Source organism: Lissotriton helveticus, chromosome 4_1, assembly GCF_964261635.1.
Source record: "Lissotriton helveticus chromosome 4_1, aLisHel1.1, whole genome shotgun sequence".
Classification (NCBI taxonomy): domain Eukaryota; kingdom Metazoa; phylum Chordata; class Amphibia; order Caudata; family Salamandridae; genus Lissotriton; species Lissotriton helveticus.
Window position 1 is genome coordinate 885,320,579 of NC_136063.1, and position 18,859 is coordinate 885,339,437.

General features: G+C 43.2%; 1 protein-coding gene across 1 annotated transcript in view; it reads right to left on the minus strand.

Annotated features, from left to right (window-relative positions):
- Positions 1 to 15,862, minus strand: part of TMX3 (thioredoxin related transmembrane protein 3) — a 210,833-nt gene extending 194,971 nt beyond the window's left edge. The window contains exons 1-3 of the mRNA XM_078687512.1: positions 15,730 to 15,862; positions 15,419 to 15,488; positions 8,459 to 8,498 (exon numbers count right to left, since the gene is read on the minus strand). Of these exons, the coding sequence (XP_078543638.1) occupies positions 8,459 to 8,498; positions 15,419 to 15,488; positions 15,730 to 15,772 (153 nt within the window). The 5' untranslated portion in view covers positions 15,773 to 15,862. The remainder of the gene's footprint in view (positions 1 to 8,458; positions 8,499 to 15,418; positions 15,489 to 15,729) is intronic.
- Positions 15,863 to 18,859: the final 2,997 nt, after the last annotated feature.

Below are 18,859 nucleotides of genomic sequence, written 5' to 3' on the forward strand. Positions count from 1 at the left end.
CAGGGTGCCGGAAAGCTGAGACAGAGAGCTACCGATTGGCTGGGGACGGAGTGGAGAGCGGGTGCTGGCTCCTCTGTATAGGGAACATCACGGGTCAGGATAAGCCTGAGAAAGGCTGAGGGTGTAGGACTGGACGCCCACACAGAGCACCCAGCTTGACCTACCTTGCGGCCTCAGCCATTGTTTACCGGGGACAGCCTTACTCCGGTCCATAGGACGATGGTCTCCGCACCACAACAGGCCATTCTAGGTTGATTAAAGAAACTCCTACAGTAGGCACTCCAAGATGGGAGGCATCTCACCACCCCATGTAAACAATCTGGGCCAGAAGGAGACAACCTATCAGCAAGGATGAGGGTTCTCCGACAAGATATTCCTCATCATCAGTGCAGTTAATGCAACCCATGATGTGTTGGAGGGCAAGACAGATCAGGTGTAAATATACTTAGGCATTCCCTGTAATGACCACCAGAAGCTGACTGGCAAGGGAAAATACAATGCACACGCCATCGTGAAGTGCGTCTGCTGGTCAATGTGCTGCAGGACAAGATGCAACAAGTTACCAAATGTGTGGAGGTACTGGACAGCAGGGCTGAAGACGCAGAGGGACTTAGCCACTACAACAATGTACGAATAGTTGGATTGCCAGAAAGAATAGAGGGGACAGACTTTGTCACTTACTTGCCTGACGAAGGAGTTGGCTCCACAGGAGCGGTCGCACTTATATACACTTGAACCGGTACACAGGGTACCAACAAGACCACCCCTCCTCCTTCAGGTGCATTACCCAGACCAGTGGTGGCATGGCTACTACACTATGCGGACAGAACATATGATACTGCAGACACCTTGCACAAAAGGTTGTCTGCAGGTGGAGAATGCCAGTGTTGCCATTTTATCTGACTACACATTGGTGGTGCAGCAGAGGAGGATCACCTTGTCTTTAGGATTAGAAAAAAAATCATTTAGAGAGATAGGGGTGCGCTTCTCTTCCCCACCGCCTTCAAGTCTTGGTGGGAGATTGATCCTTGGTTTTCAATGAACCAGCTAGCGCATTGGGGGATGGCTTGAGAGATAGAAGGCAGGGGATGATGCTGAGCCCTGGTGCAGACTGCTATTCCTGAAACGCTGCCGGAAGAGGAGGTGGGGGGCCACTACGTCACAGACGGCTCAGGAGAGAGAGTTGCAGCCACAGACACAGCGCCTGCCTTTCATGCCCTATTGAGTCACAACTCAAGGGAATTCCAGAATTACTCTGCCCCAGCCTTCTCAGACTTGTATGGGACATACATACATACTTTCGGCACTCGAGGATGGCGGGATATCGCCCAGGTCCTTACCTGTCTTACATTACTATCAGTTGACCCCAACAGACAGATGGTTGGGGTGCTCTGCTTTATCTACATTATAAGGGGGAGGGGAAATCAAAGAGGGGGCAATCTTCCAGTTGTTGCAGCAGCAGCTCTTCTGAAACACCTTCCACTGGAATGGACTCAGGGGTTTGGTCGATATCACTGTTTATTTGGCAAGGGTTTGGAAGGGTGGTCACTGCCCCTCCGGCCTGGGGTGTAGGTGATTATTATTATGTATTAGCCCAATTTAGAACACACAAGGCGGTAACAGCACCTAGGGGGCAACATGGAATATACAAGCTTAGCTTATGCCGACCTTACTGGGAGGGGCTGGGGCGGTCTTGTACTAATGAGATTTGGGAGGTAGAGTAAAAACCCCACACAGAATGCAGACAACAGTAATTAGATATTTCTTCCTTACATGGAATGTCAGAAGGATGGCATAATTTAGCAAGCAATAAAAAAACTGGCATTCATGAAAGGTTGTGGCATGGGCATAGCTTTCTTTTTGGTGGGTTATCAGGTCATTACACTAAAGCAGAAATGGAGAGGCCAGCTATATGTGACAGGATACACCGCCTTTGCTAGGGGGGCTCCGATCTGGGTGAATCCCGGAATACCTCTAGCTGTCACTAGAACCTGTATAGACAAACAGGGTTGATACGTCCTCATATTTGGAAGATTAGATGATCTGCAAATAGGGCTGGGTAGGATATAAGTGCCAAACACAGCACACTGAAATGTGCACTTGTTTCTTTTTTAAATAAACATGCTTCTTTGCAATGGAAGATTCAAAGTCCATGATGCCCTGCAATTTAGATTAGTCCCTCTCATAATACCAGATTTCAAAAATGTTAATGTAATTTGGAATGCTTAATATACAGTTATTTTTTAGCATTATATACGTTGGTGCTGTTTTACTAATTTGAATGTATGAAAGGGTCATCAACCTTTTAGAGCAACATTATCTAGGAGTATAATATTTATGTATTCATAGGATGTAAAACGTATTCCTGCTCAACTAAAAGTTTTGCAGTTTATGCACACATATAATATGACTTACGTGCAGCTTTTGAAGGAGGTATGCCATGCTGTGTCACTGGTGTACAAACTAGGGTGACCACCTCTCTTCAGGTCAATACGGCGCTGTCGCCAGTCCCAAACTTTTCACCTACAAATCACTGATTTCAGGTGTGTTACTTTAATGAATTCAAAGGAAGCCAAACAAAACACCACCGACAATGCTTTCACACAAAAAGTCTAGGGCTAAACACTGTGTCTTTAATTACATGGAGGGAGGTGTGAACTCTAGAGCAAATGTGTTTTTTTAGATCCTAAGGGAAAGGCGGACTTGATTTTTAGAAATGCCAGTGTAACAACTGATTTTAATGGGGACTGCAACAATTACTTGTTAACATTAAAACTTACTTCCAATTTCTATTCAGATTCATATTTGTAATAATCTGCATTCCCCAAGCATAGTGTACCAGCTTAGTATAATACTTAGTTCAATAAATAAATATAGATTTTTTGTCTGGTCAGCCAGCTAGAAGGAAAATACATCTATTCCAAGAAACAGTTGCCAAAACAAACTTGTTTACTCATTGCTGAATGAGTGAGTCTCCAGTCTGAATGTGCCAACCAAGGTGAAATTTATTGTATCCTTCAAAAGATGTGAAATCCACAAATTTGCATATAGACACACCCAGCAAAAAGGGATCACCAGTAAGTGTGCTACAGGAACCTTAAAACATAGAATCCTACAAAAAGTTTGATGAGAGAATTCTGGACTTGCACACTTGCATGACCTCATATAGAATCCACTTTTGTCACAATATTCCATCTCGTCTACGAAGGAGGAGATACATTTGTAATCCTAAATGTGTTGTAATGCTGTGTCAGTTTATCAGTGAATTCACAATTAACTAGTACAAATGATAAGTGATTATAGTGAATATGGCACAACAGCATCCACAGTTGTTGGGTGAGTAAAGTGCACTAGCTCATAAAACTGGTTATCATTAGAGGATGTTTTCAGCTGATTTTTGAACAGCAGCAGCTACTGATCATTGAAACCGACGGGGCTCCAATTTTTATGGTGTGAATGAGTGAAGCAAATAACTTGATATTTTTAAAACGTGGAGTCAAATAGTGCATTATAAGCAAATTTTCCACAAAACCGTCCAAAAAGCAAACATTCTGAATGGGCACTCGTGAAATATCCAAGTTCTTTTATGGGGTGGCAACTGAGCGTGACCACACTCATAAGTGTTAGATGTTTGCCTGCTCGAAGATAATTTTCAGAAAATGGTTGCAAAATGGTGCCTCTGTCCAGCACAATTTCCCTAAAAACTTCTACAAAGCCATAAGTGAAAATGATAGCTCAAGAAATTAAACTTTACATGGTCTATCATTTACTGTAGCATCAATCTACAATTCTACGTTTCATTTTTTCCATCCAGCCCCCTTCGAATAGATTCACTTCATAGGTCAATAACATATGAAGGGAATCTGTTTGGAGGGGGCAGGGGTGTGGAATTCCTATTGCCAGGCACCCAGGACATATTGTTTGAGTTCAAGGACAACAGGTTTTCATGTTTATTTCGCCCTTGGGACAAATAGGCCCAACCCTCTGCAGCACAAGCCCCTGGACTGCCAGTTTACAGTACAACATTATGAATCAGGGAAGGGCATGGTTTGCAGTTAAGGTAATATGTGTCCATATGTTAATGCTGTTCAAACTTATATTTATGGTTCATCAATGCAAAGCCTATATTACTAGTTTATTATTATGCATGATTCATTAAAACCGTTGCATACAGTACATTTAACAATAAAATCAATCTCATTGCATTAAAAAGATAAAAATGTAAAGGTTTTAAAATAAAGCACTTTTATGTATACAAAGAACTTTTAAGATAATATCAAAAGAGCATGTGAGCCTAGAAACAGTCAGCGCTGGGTCTTTTGAATGGCAGCTCAATAAGGAGTTCCTTTTTTTTTTATATTGAATTGGCGCTATATTCCCTTTTGACAAGTAAGGCGACCTGTAGCGACTGTTATTTATTAGTTTATTTGTTTCTTTTCCTTTTGCTACCAGATTCCATTGTGAGAGCTGGAGTTACAAGTTGACACAAACAGTTCCCAATGATGTTGCTATTACCGATTAGCTTTTTTCCAGCTTTGTTGCAGTCAGCAAAAATTTTTATGAGGCGGCAGTTTAGCTGTACTAAAGATGGATTAAAGCACAGCATAATGGCCTGCCTACAAGACCTGACACCGTGGTGATTGAAGAATGGCTTCAATAACGTTTTCCGTAGGTCTTTTAATTTCTCGCAGATGCATATGATGTGGATAAGGTTCTCCACACCACTGGTGCACAAACGACAGGGCTGGTCACCAGCCCTTCTTTCCCAAGCTGGTAGAAGCGAGTTTATAGCTCAGACTCCCATACGGAGCCGGAGAAATCTTTTCATGGTTGCAATTTTTATACCAGCTTTGAGATAGGGTTGGGGTTTGAGAACGTCGTAATTGTTTAGCACAGCCCAACCGTGAGCTCGTTTAGATAGCACGCTCTTGTCCTCTATTGATGAAATTAGTCTAGTTACTAGGGTGAGCACTATAAGAAAATACTATAAGCTTGGACTTGTACACATATTTTCAAAGTTTAACAATATGAAGCTACGTAAAACATTCCTAGAATACTCTCTGGTTGGATGTATATATTTACTGAAGATTGAAAGCAAGTGTGATGATTCTTTGCTTTCAAAATAAAATGTTCATCAAAAAACGTGAGTAGGAAAAATAAACGTTTTGCTAAACTACTGTGAAATTTTAGGTACCATTTCTTTGAAGTATCATTTAGTAAAATGTGTTGATGCACACTAGCATTTCCCAAAAACATATTCATAATGGAAAAATCACTGTAACCAGTTTCAACAAGATTATGGGAAACATGAAAATAAAGTAGCAAACTAGAACTTGTATAGATTCGACAGTGGCGGTCAGTCTTTTGGTTTTGGCAATGCATGTCTTGTTTTCACAGAGTTTTTTGGTTGGAAATGTGAGATGAGCTAATGGAAACCCCTTAAACATGCAAAATAGCTGGTTAGCACCCTGGAACTATTGCTTACCCTTATCTACAGCCCCAGTATGTAGATCTGCTGAAATGTGGCAAAATAAGGGAATTGCTAGTATTCCAACTCTTCAACAGCATCAGCCCTGGCATAATCAGAGAGGCTATTATCAGAGCACTTGTGTAATGAGATTGCTGCCATAATTTGCCACTGCACTACATGGCACCAAAAGAACAAGTGGACTTATTTACAGGGCGAATAGATTAATGACTCAACCAGTCACATGGACATGTAGATATTTTATAAAATTACACACCCGTGGTCATAACTGAGAATCTCTCTGGAAAGGGCAGGGTGAAAAACAAAATAAATAAATAAAAATGAAGAATCACACATAGATTTCACATTCTCAGGCAATCCGTACAGTAACAGAGGTAGACATTTTATAGGCTCTGCAGCAGTGATATTGCTTAGGTTATGTAGACACTAAAATTACAGATTAGGGTTTCAGACAGTAATAATCAATGTCACTCAGCTAATATATATATACTGGGGTGCCGAAACGTCATGGAACCGACAAGCGAATAAAATATTCATCACCGTGAAAATTTGGTCCGTGCTTTGTATTCCTGCGCATGCTGAGGGAATGGTGCAACGCGCAGGAGACTTTAGTCGTCAATATATATATATATATATATATATATATATATATATATATATATATATCCACAATGAAAAACGGCTCCCTTTTTAGCTGGATACTATTGGCGCATCTATGGTGGTGCGGGTCAGTTACAACGGCGGAGCCACGCCATATCTACATCAGCCACAATACTTCAAAAAGAAGTCGGATTGCATACTCAAGTGACGGTAAGTATTTTTCTTTATTACATTACTCCGTAATATCAAACAATCATCTTGCAGATACCATCGAATTCCCTACGCGTTTGGGTCTAACTAAAACCTTGGTCGCGGGTAGATTCAACATAATTGGGATCAGCTGTTAAGTGCCAATTCAGATTAAATAATTTCCGGTTCTCTACTCCCGCAGAATTCTGGTATGTGTAGTGCACAAGGTGAATCAATAGTGAATATACAAAAATTATTAAGTGTGACTTCAAACAATGCATTACTAAAACTTTAAGGAGAGGATGTTATTTCTCAAGTTTACACAAATAATGTGCCAATTGGAATGAGACTCCCTGCGTGCATATTACCGGCAGTACTGTGATCATTGAAATCCTTCAGGGTTCCTTGCGCCTTTTGCCTAATCTGAGGTCAGTGAGACTTGCTGATTCCATCCCATCCTATGAAGAGTTGGGGGAAAGGAATGGTGCAAGGCTAAATGGTTTTCATGGAGAGATCACTGTTCATCATAAATAAGCTTAGTACGCCCTCAAGTCCATTGCGGTCACTCTGCTAGTGCACAAAATCTTCATGATGGCAGTGACTTCATGAGCATGCCATCATAAAGCATGATAGATTCAGACTGCCTGACCATTGCTTAGAGCAAGGATAGACATATTGTTTTTAACGCCCATCTCAGCGAGCTGCCCCTATCTGTGAAGCCTTAAATTTAGCAACTTGAAGCACCAGGCAAGAAATGAAGACTGCCTGACCATTGCTTAGAGCAAGGATAGACATATTGTTTTTAACGCCCATCTCAGCGAGCTGCCCCTATCTGTGAAGCCTTAAATTTAGCAACTTGAAGCACCAGGCAAGAAATGAAGACAGGACCACTATCATTTGTGTGCATTATTCTACTGTCTGTACTAGTTTTGTAAGCTGGGCCAGAACAGCAGCACCCAAGATTGGCTACTCTGACATGGCATCATGATAAATCCAGAGGCAAACAAAGCCTATAACTGATGTCTAACAGATGCGAAGACACAAACTCTACAAGGAAAAATCAAAATGCAAACTGCTCCTACAATGTGTACACACTTAAAAGGTGCACATATTTTTCTTCATACTTCATTCAAGTGTGAATCCATGTTTTTATAAGCCTCAGATTTAAACACCAGAAAATGAAAAATCTATCCCCATGTCGACACTGGAAGGAGCCATTTTGGAGGCATGATGATGCGCTGGCCCCTTTACTAGACAGCACGGAAGAAGATCCCACTTGTAAATACACTCTCTAACACTACACTCAAAATAATAGACAATCAAATCCAATGACATTGAGCATTCTTCGGAAGCAGTGGCTTCAGTTCCACACAGAGATTTTTCAACTGGCTATTTATTACCTTATGTATTTCCTGACACAATTTCAATTCTGTCTCTTGTATTCCTTATTGCCTCATGCAGAGCTTTAAAAACATAGCTAAAGTCCCACAAAGAGATTCAAGCGTAGCACAAAAAGACCGGATTTATCTTTGTCAATAATCATCTGTGGCTATGATCTGAGCTTGGGTAAAGCACACTCCAGCCATCATTTACTGTTTGATGGCAGGGACACAGAGTCACTGGAAGGCCTCATTTCGGTTAGTCCAGTAAGACTTGCTAAAATATTTGCTTGTCTCCGAGACTCACCCACATATTTAGAGTTGAGGGATTTTCTCAATAACAGTCACCACGACAGGAGCATTTTCAGAAAAACTGCACTATGCGCTGGGACATCATGGCAGCATAAAGGACAAGCTGGCATCTTTTACATTGGTCAAAAACACACCCTGAAAGTAATGTTTCCTGTAAAATCAATAACCCTGATGAACTACCATGAAGCTAGCTGTTATGCAGCAGCCCCAACTCCCCCTTACACAAAGTGTTTTATATGGGATGAGGCTCTCTAATCCGAAACACAGCAGTTGCGCCCTTCTCTTTAAATGAGTGATGCCACATTTGGTATATGCTTGTTCCTTCCAGACACAAAATGAGACTCCATGGCTCTCTTTTGTGTCCACTTTTCCATGAACATGAACTTCATCACAGTTCTCAACACCATTTAAGAAACATTAGGAAAATATGGAAAAAACAGAAAACATCACAACTTCTAGCAGTGATGCATACCGCTGGCGACATACTTACATCTACAAGCCAGATGTCATCTTTTCGGTTATCTTTAAACCTGAAGGAAAAAAGAAGTGTTTTGATTAGATCTATGCTGACTCTTTACAATATGAACTGGTTTTCATCCTGACATTTAGAATGCATTCCCCCAAATAATAGCTTATTATGACAAAGCATTGGCTAAGCCATAAAGGTTTCGCCTTTTGGATTTATTGGCAGTCACCACACCGTTTGAAGAAGAACTATCAGCAACATAAAACAAAAAGAAAACAAAAAAACAAAAGTATGATGAATCAGCCACTGCTGCTGGTTGCATCATTCTGTAGGTGCACATGGGTAACCACACATGCTTGAGTCTACATAATGATATGGGGGGCATTTTCTTTTTTTTTTATGGCCTATCAAGGATGGTTGACGCCGCTCAGATCAGCAAATTAAAAAAAGAGAAATGGTAAGTGTGCAAACGCGTTTTTTTGGTTGATTTTTTTTTTCGTAGCAGCGCACCTGGCAGTAAATAGACATTACTGGGACCTGCAAAGAAGTGGAAAAAAGTGTAAATAGCTGCAAGGGTTTGGTGGAGAAAAGGAGGAGCAGGGGAGAGCAAGAGAATGGAGTTAATGAAGAATAAAGTGGGGAGTTTTTGGGAGAGGGAAGCAGCACACAAAGGAGAGAGAAAGAGCTAGAAAACATATGCTCTCAGAGTGCTGAAAGAAAAATTAAAAAGTAGTTTCCTAAAAGCAAGCAGTGGAAAAAGACAAGTCATCAAAATAAAACCATGGTAAAGAGGATAAAGGTCCAGGGGAGGGCCAAACACATAAAGGGCAAGGCAAGCAAATGAGACAGGGAGGCTTTACGTTTTTATAATCCTACAATATGTCTTTTGCAACCAGACAAAAAGGCACAAATTTACACCATGCCTTCCTATTACAGTCAAGAAATTACACATTTTGGATATTTATGCATTCCCACTCCGGTGAACTGAAGGAAAAAGATTGAGCTATATATATATACACACATCACACTGCCCCCACTGATGCGAACATACATATATATATTTTGGATTCTGCATTTAATTGATTTGCGCTGGTAAAGGGCAACATGGCTTCCTTCCTTGCACACTGCACGTTCACATCTACATCTTTAATGTATGTGCTAAGAAGAACTAAAAATATGAAGTACAGGATGAGCCTAAGGCTGCATCGGTAAACACACGTGAAAGTAGGATGATGCATGTGTTTGCTTTCTGCACTCAAGTTATGGCATCTCTGCAAATAAGTTTATAAAAGAGCAGTAACTTGTTTTAGTACGCAATAGTTTCCCCAGAACTGGAGTGTTAGAATTGGGGGTCTCTAGTTGGCAGAAGTAGGTACCCCTGTCCAAATAGGGACCCTTGCTTCTAGTCAGGGTAAGGAGGAAACACTCTTCAGATAACCCCTGCTCAACCCCTGCTCACCCCCTTGGTAACTTGGCACAAGCAGTCAGGCTTATTGAAGGCAATGTGCAAAGTATTTGTACCAACACTCACAGTAACACAGTGAAAACACCACAAACTGACTCCACAACAGTTTAGAAAAATAAAAGGTGATTTAATCTAAACTACACAAGACCAAAACGACAAAAATCCAACATACACAGATCAAGAATATGGTTGCAAAAGAGATCTTGAGGTTGCGTTAAAATAATCCACAGTTGCGTCATGTTTTGGCCAACAGTACCTTTAAATGCGACAAAGTTCCAAGTGAAAAGCTGTAGCGGTAAAAAGCAAGTGACGAGTCACTCCTGAGACCCTGGGGAGGCGATGCGACAACCCTGCTTGATGTAGCGAAGTGTTGCGGTGACTCCGGTCTGTATGGGGAGGGATGCGATACCTTGCGTGGAATCCGGTGCACAGGTTTTCATGGAAGCGGCTCGCAAAAGACACTATGCGACTATTTTTTGGGCAGCGACGATCTCCGGTGCGGCGACGATACGCGGCTCAACGACGATCTTCTACTCTTGCGGCCCCTCGATGCGATGGCTCTCCGACGACTCTCGCAGCGACGTGATGCGGTCCGCAAGCAAGCGGGGCGACGATCTCACCCAGTGACGACAGGCTCTGCGACGATACTCGCAGCGATGGTAATCTTCCCGCACAGTTCTGGTGCGTCCCACAAACGAAGGATGCGACTGCTCTGGCACCGGCAACAGGGGCTGGGACGATCTCTGCCTTTATAGCGGCGGGAATTTCCTCGCACTGACGTGGATGCGCTCAGCAAGCGAACGATGCAATAAGCTTTGAAGAAAGTTCTTTAAAGCTTGGTTTCCAGCTTCCCAACACAGGTACAACTTCCAGAGGCACCACACATGGGCCAAGCACTCCAGGAAGGACAGAACTCTCTCAGCATTGTTCAGGGAAGCTGGGGGTGAAGACCTTTTGTTCCTGGGACTTCTTAACAGGGAGTGTACCAACAAAAAGAGAGGCAGGGAGTGTCAGGACACCCTCTTAGTCCCCGGTTATAGTATGCCAACACAAGAAGAGAGGTCAGTCATATGACAGCAACCACATGAAGGAGCAGAAAATAGGAGAATGGATATTACCTGACCCAACTTAGGTAGGTAAGAAAGCCCTCACACACCGACCTAGTCGGTGTCATGCTTCATCATCGGGCCCCACCAAAAAGGTCGAGTACCTTTTTGGTGTGCTGCGACGCCAGATTTACTGCGGAGCGGGTTTCGTGAAATAGGCGTGCAGTGAGAATACTTTAAAAGTGTCTAATGAGTATCAAAAAAGGTTTTAATAATAGATCCCTCAGACACAGATACAAAATTATGTGTTAGGAATTTTAGCCAAATGAAATGGTTTGGTTAATTCCAATTAGTATTAGTATCAGTCGACATGTTTCAGCCTATGAAACGGTGTAAGTTTACCAGGCATTCTTCAGGACTCATGTAGCGTGATAAACCCTGGTGGTATGAGCACCCTAAGGCTTACCCTTACCTAGGGACGTGTAAGTGAAAATATTTTTTTATAAGTGAAAAAAGTGCAAAAGTGGAAGGAGCAATTGCTCATTCCTGGTAACTCCTGGTTTAGGAGGATATCCGCACTTTTTGGTTAAATACAAAATGCACCATGGGTCACAGGAGGGGGGTGGAGGCTTACTTGGCACACCGCCCTCAAAGCCCGGCACCCGTGTGGCACCTAGCTACTCCGGGGTCCCTGACCCCTGCCTAAATCAGTTCTGGGTGTCTCCCTCCCAGTTTGACCTTTCTCCCTTTGATACTGGGGGTCTGGAACCTTAATCACACAGCATGAGATGGGTCAATTGTTTTATAGCCGTAACCCAGGCCTTTTCACCTCCCGGGGCTTCTCGTCCTCCTACTCTCCAGATGCAGGTCAGCCTGGTGTCATCTCAACCCCTCCCTGGGTCAAGACCTCCCTCAGCTCCTCTCACCTCTCAGATCCAGACAGTCAATCCACATTCAGCAGAGGCACACAGAAATGCTCAAAGGACAAAACTCAGCCACTTTATAAAAGAGTGGTTTCTGAACACACTCATAGAAAGATGTGTTATGACACTGTGCGTTCATACATACTAAACTCCAGCTCTCCATTTTAAACGTATGGGAAACTAGACTAACAAACAATACCCAGACTCCCCCATTCGGTCCTATGGGCGGGATGGCCTTTCACCACTGAAAAACGAAAAAGAGTGTTTTTCACTGTCAGGACATAGCACATACCTCAGTATATGTCCTGCCTTTTACTTAAACTGCACCCACCCCAGGGGTTGCCTGGGACCTACCAAATGGATGCCCACTGTGTACGCAAAAGGTAAAGTAGAGCCTGACAAGTGGTTGCACTGGTCAGGACAATATGCTAACTTCGCAAACTACGCGCAGGCCCTCCACTGCAGGCCTGAGTTCCCTTCTTGGCGCACCTTTTCATTACTAGCCCTGACACACACAGTGCACATCACTAGGGTTTTGCTAGTAAGGCAAACATAACAATCATGACCAACCAATTACCATTACACTTTACACAGGGAACACTTGTACTTTGACACTGATCAGCAGTTCCAAAATACCCAAAGCATCTAAATTGGCAACTCTGTCAGGAAACTGTCTAGGAGGAAAGCAAAAAGGCCACGTCCTACAGCCACCAGGTGCGCTGCCCAGAGTAGGCCCTAACGTCAAGGAGCACAATACCTTCATTGTATGGGTTAGGGCTATTCTCGGGTGTCTGCTGCACCACAGCAAGGACTGCAAATCTTTCTCCAGCCTGGAGAACAAAGCCTCGGGGGAGCAAGTAGTACGTATTCTGCAGGACATATAGTAACAGCCAAGTGTAGTTTTAATCAGAGCGATGTCTTCATGCACACTAATAATCCTGCTGTGCACTACTATTAGAATGTGTGCAGTAGAATAAGTAATTTAAACAGAAGAGCAAGATGGCTGAGCAGAGAATAAACACCACAGATCTCACAGAAATAAAAGATTATGGTGGAGAAAAGGTAAAACGTTTAAGGGTTTTGAACAAGGCAAACTAAATTCTTCACCCCAACCCACATTTTTCATACTGCTGAGTGTGTTCTTGAAGCTACTCTAGTAAAATGTGCTTGGGGGAGAACATCTTGCTTTGTGAAAAGGTACGCAATAAAAATTAAATAGCCCTTTTCAGATATTATGAACAATATATTAAGTGTTCCTTCATTTCATTGGAGAGGGGTCATACAGCAAATTCTTTAGGTCTTCCTAGACAAGCTAATTATGGGCCAAGTTTCGGAAAAGAACTTCTGGGTTTTCAATGGGTGGATTCCATGTTGTACACAGTGTATATCTGCCAACCAGTATTCAAAGTGTGAGTATAGACATCTGCCTCCTTATGATTGGCACTCTCTTACACAGATCTCTCTTAAAAAAATAAAATAAAAAAAAAAGATTAAGCAGTCAAACAAAACCAACATTCACATTTCTCAAATGTGTGCATTTACAGAGACCATGTAAATTACATTTCCTGTATTTAGTTGAGCGGTCACACAAATGACGAGATAGATAAGCACTGCACCGTCAACTCAAAGCAATCAATCACCTACCATTGAAAAAAAATCCCTGAGCACCAAATCAAACCAACAAATGCAGCCCCACCCCCACCAGGACCCCACGATCACTCTCCAGCACTGCGCCAACTTCTAATACTGCAACACGACCATCTAAAGTTCCCCACCACATCCCAATCCCCAGTACTAATGCATCAATCAGCTCTCCACTACCACTAGAACCCCTAGTAACACGTGCTCCACACTGCCACCTCACCCACATTGCCACACCACACTATATCGTACTGCCATCACTCCAAAATAACACTTCTAGGACGGCATGCACACTATGAAGAATTGTGCCATCACTTCAGTACTGGCCCTTTATCCAACACAACTGCTCAACAGGCTCCCAAATGTCACTATACAACCTAAGACCATACTATAACTCATGGACAGCACATCACCTTCCTCCTGCACTAAATCCCCACTTATCAGGTTATGCCTCCACTTAACCACCCATGTTCCACCTGTAGAACTGCAACACCACAACCCTCGGTCCAGAACTACCATTCCCATGCACATTGCTACCACAACAATATCCTGAAATGCACCACTACCCAAACTTCATCATCTCATAGAACAAGAAAGGCACCATACCACAACACCACAGACCCGATCACAATTTGTAAACCCAGCACTATAATATCATCATTCATTACCACCAAGTACTTAACCACCATCCCCGTCCTACACCAACAGCCCCCCAGCAATGCACCTCCACCCCAGAAATGCAACACAAACTGAACAAAATTGCACCTACAACACTGCACCACCATCCTCCAGCAATGTACCACCACACTCACAGCAAAGTACCAATACCACACGATTTCTACTACCTCGCATGCATATGATCTCCACTTCCATCTCCTGCAACACAAATACACCCAGTGTCATACCAACATCACACTATAAAATTGTTCCTAGCACCGACACCATTCAATATAAGAGTCCAACTTTTGGATCTGGACGGATTCAAGAACCTGAAACTTAACCTCCTCAATATTATGACCCATCTTGGCTTACTCACAATAAAATCAAACTTTTCACCGGCACTTCACAAGGTTTCCAACCATACAGCAAATGTAAACTGGCACAAGACCATGTTTCAGCCACATGTAAACACCCTTCTTAGGCTAATAGGAAAACCTATGTAAATGTGCAGAACCCAACACCTGCCTCAAGTGTATTGGTAGCTTTCCCCTAAAAATCCTGATTACCATAGCCTGGTAGTGGCCGTTTACCCCACCAACTTATAAGATGCATAAGCAATTAATAAAGCCCACTGGCATAAGCCCTTTCACAACTAAACCATACACGCATAGCGCAATAACGGAGGCATATCTAACAAAGAATGCACCCAATACACAATTTCACATGCGGAAGATCAGCAGGCAAAGATAATGGAAGACCGATAATGATAGAAATGCCAATAACTCCGTGTCATTAAAAATTACACTTCCCAAGATCAAATTTAGTTTACAGTTGTAACACTGAGTGGCATGGAAGTAAAGTAATTTTAATAACTATATACCAGACTTAACCCAGGGTTTTAGCTAAGGACAGTGCATTACGGCAGGGGAAATAAGGTAGCATGGCAAGTGGAACTAAATAAAGGGAAATCAACTGTAGTTTTATAGGTACAAAAGCATGCACATGGTCAGTTTTTGGGTAGCCATTACTAGGCCAAGTTTACACCTGGAGGGGGGCACCCACCCACAAAGATACTAGGGGCGAATAGATACAGTGAAGGGGAAAGGGTGCTTCCCAAACAAACAAACTATACCTCCCTCCCCTAATGATGCACCAATCTCTCTCCGTATACCCACACACTATCTACGACCCAAAAAGACGAGGGTGAAGCAGAAACACGTCCATCACCGAAGAAACAGGGGCAACTTACGTCTCATCCAAATCTTCCACCGAGGCAGACACCGTGGCCAGGAGCACCAGTAGGAGCAGCAGGGCGGCCACTGCAACGACAAGAGGAAGGAAGCGGTTATTGTTGCAGGGTGCAGACAGCTTACCCTGTCACACCAGTCTGAGCGGAGGGAGCGTTTTCTCTGCTACGCGTGCACCCCTGATTTAAAGAAGCACGGGGGTGGGGGTACCATGCCACCATCCTCGGACTGCAGAGAAGGGAGTGCGGGCTCCGGTGTCTGACTAGCTCCTGCAGTCAAACAGAGATTGCAGCGGTCTGTCAAGCGCCCGTACCTGTTGCCTTGTGGTTGATTCGGGGGACTCCGGGCGCTGCCATGATGCCGGGTGACAGCAGACAAGACAAGCTGCAGGACTGCTGCCGGAAGGAAGCGGTACCCCAATGCCCGGCTCCGCGCCTGCGCACACAGAAGGGGGCGTGGTCGGTGCGGCTTGTGATAGCAGTGGGCGTGTCTCCCAGCTTCACCGAGCCGCTCGCTCCTCCTCTCCTCTCCCCTGCCCACTTCCTGTTTATCTATGCCAGTACTCGGCTGCGCTTTATCCACTGACAGCTACATTTAGTAGAACAAAAGACTCCTCGGGAGTCATGTTTTTCCGATTAACTTCACCCTCGTTTGAACGACATTTCCGAGTGATCTAGACGGCCAACCGTTCAGGACCTGCTTATTGGCCCTGTTTTATTAGCGAACGCTCTGTTGCATTCTGGAACTGTGTATTTTTTTACGTTTACACTGTAAATCGCTCCTTAAAACGCAATCTTGAGTGAATTTGCATCTTGTATATGTGTAACTCTAACCACTAGTATCTGTAGTAGACTTGTGTGCTTACTACCTTTCTTATGTGAGTTTACAGTATAATTTATCTGTTTGTATCTTTTCCTTGAGTGAATTTGCAACGTGTATATATATATATATATATATATATATATATATATATATATATATATATATATGTCATGTGATCAAGGCCCTTCATGGGCTGAAACGCGTAATAGCGGTTTTGGTGTTTGGCACGTAATAAAATTAATTTGCACCAGTTGCGGGTTCGCCTCGTATTGTTCTATGTACCTTTAAGACGTCTTATGCCTCATATATATATATATGCAACTCTAACCAGGTTTTAAAGTCTTTATTTCGATTCGTAAAAAAATCATAAAAGACAGACATTTGACAACATTACTTAATTTAAAAGATACATAATCTTTAAATTCATAAAACTAGTATTAAATGACAAAGAAGACAAACCTGTAAAATAAAAACAGAAAATTTACAATTTGGTTCAAAACAGTTTTCAATGGCATAGACAAAAAATGGACAACTTATTTTGTAAAAGCTCAGTATATCATGGGGAAGCATATTCATGGTCAGTACAGTAATTATACTATGGTTTCGACCTTAGTATCCAGGCCCACCCCAGGTATTTGGCCAGGCACACTGAAATGAACTCAGAGGTGTTGGTAGTTAGTACACGAATAGCCTCTTCAGATTTTCTTATGGGCAAACGTTGGAACAATGGTTTTAACCATTTGGCTCTAGGTGCTCGGTATCTAGGGCAAACAAACAAAAAATGTCCTATTGTTTCCCTATGACCCGGGCACCAACCACAATCATCCATATTACTCGTTTTCCAACTTTTAGTAAATGTATTCAAAGGTAATGCACCCACCCGGAACTGATGGTAGAGTTTCCTGTCCAGGGTTTTAGAAATTAAATCCCAATAGAGTTCACGGGACAAGTCCAACTTAAATGACAGGAACCTACCCGTAAGATTAATAGAGCTTGAGGCATTAACTCTATTCCGACGGACAGTGGCCCAGTACATTTCCTTGAAAGCTAGTTTAGATGGAAAGGTGCTGGTAGAAGGGGATATCCAGAGTTGCTCTAGCCCCATATCCGTCAGGATAGATTTTACCATTTTGAACCATTTAATTTTTCCTGAACCCCCAAGTGACCTAACTTCAGCTACCTCGTTGGCAAATAGGGTGAGTTCAGGGGTTGTCCACAAACGCCTCCAAAAGGCGGCCAATCTAAATTTAGCCATTTCATTAATCGGGGGGCATCCCATGTCCAAGCAGAGAGGGGTGGATGGGGTCGACTGTGGCAAGCCCACGAGGTTACGCAAAAATTTGCATTGTATTTTGTACAAACCCATAAGATCCATATAACCCCACAAATCTGCACCATATAAAATTGCTGGGTTAATTTTAGCATCATAGATCTTAAGAACCGGACAAACCCGCTTGGTGATAGATCTCTTTTGTTCACTTAGTAGGCAGCCGGTAAGGCGGGCAAGCTTTAGTTGTTGTGCTTCGACTTGTGCTTTCCATCCCAGTCGACTGTCTAGGGTAACCCCTAGATATACCATATTCTCTACTTGGTCCAGTTTAACACCACCCATATTAACTGTGCACCGGACAGGGCGATTCTTTGTTAGTACCATAAGCTTAGTTTTCTCAACGTTCACCTTAAGGTCGCTGATGACACAAAACTCCCCAAACCGGTCCAACGCCCGCTGTAGGCCAGAGCGTGTCCGGGAAAGGAGAAGGGTGTCATCAGCGAAGATGAGCATCGGGAAACGTTGTCCTGCAAGCATCGGGGCGTCCGTTGGCGTTTCCTTAAAAAATTTGACCACTTGGTCTATAAACAATAAGAAAAGAGTTGGTGCCAGAACACACCCCTGGCGGACACCTCGGGTTACTGGAAAATGTTCTGTCACTTGCCCCTGGGCACCCCATCTTACCCTTGCAAAATTGTCTTCGTGCAATTTGATTATTAAACCTAATAACTCCTCGGGCATTCCCAAGCTCCTCAAAACTCCCCACAGTTTATCCCTCGGGACTAGATCGAACGCGGACTTCAGATCAAGAAACGCTGCGTAGATTGTACCACCGCCAAGCTGAACCACCTTCCAGTAGATCAGACAAAATCTGAACACCTGGTCGATGGTGCTTGTTCCCGATCTGAAGCCCGCCTGCATTGGAGATAGTATGTCCTCTAGTTCGATCCATCCTTGGACCCTACCTAAAATCATACGTGCAATAAGTTTCTGGGTTGTATCAATGAGGCTAATTGGGCGATAATTACCCGGAGTTGACCTACTGCCCTTTTTGTAGATGGGTAATATCTCAGCCCCCTTCCAGGATTCTGGTATACTTGCACCAGCGGCTATTGAGTTAGCCACTTTAGTAAGGTAAGGTATCCATAAGCCGGGGTCTGTCTTGAACAAGTCGGCTGGTATGAGATCCATGCCCGGTGCTTTCCCTTGCATTGTAAGACCTATGGCCAATTCGACCTCTTTTTCCGTAAAGGTAATAATCTTAGTTTGCAAGGGGGGCTGGGATACCATCGCCGTAGTACTGGGGGGATTAGAGTTCTCGGCACAAAACTGAGTCGAGTAAAACGTGACC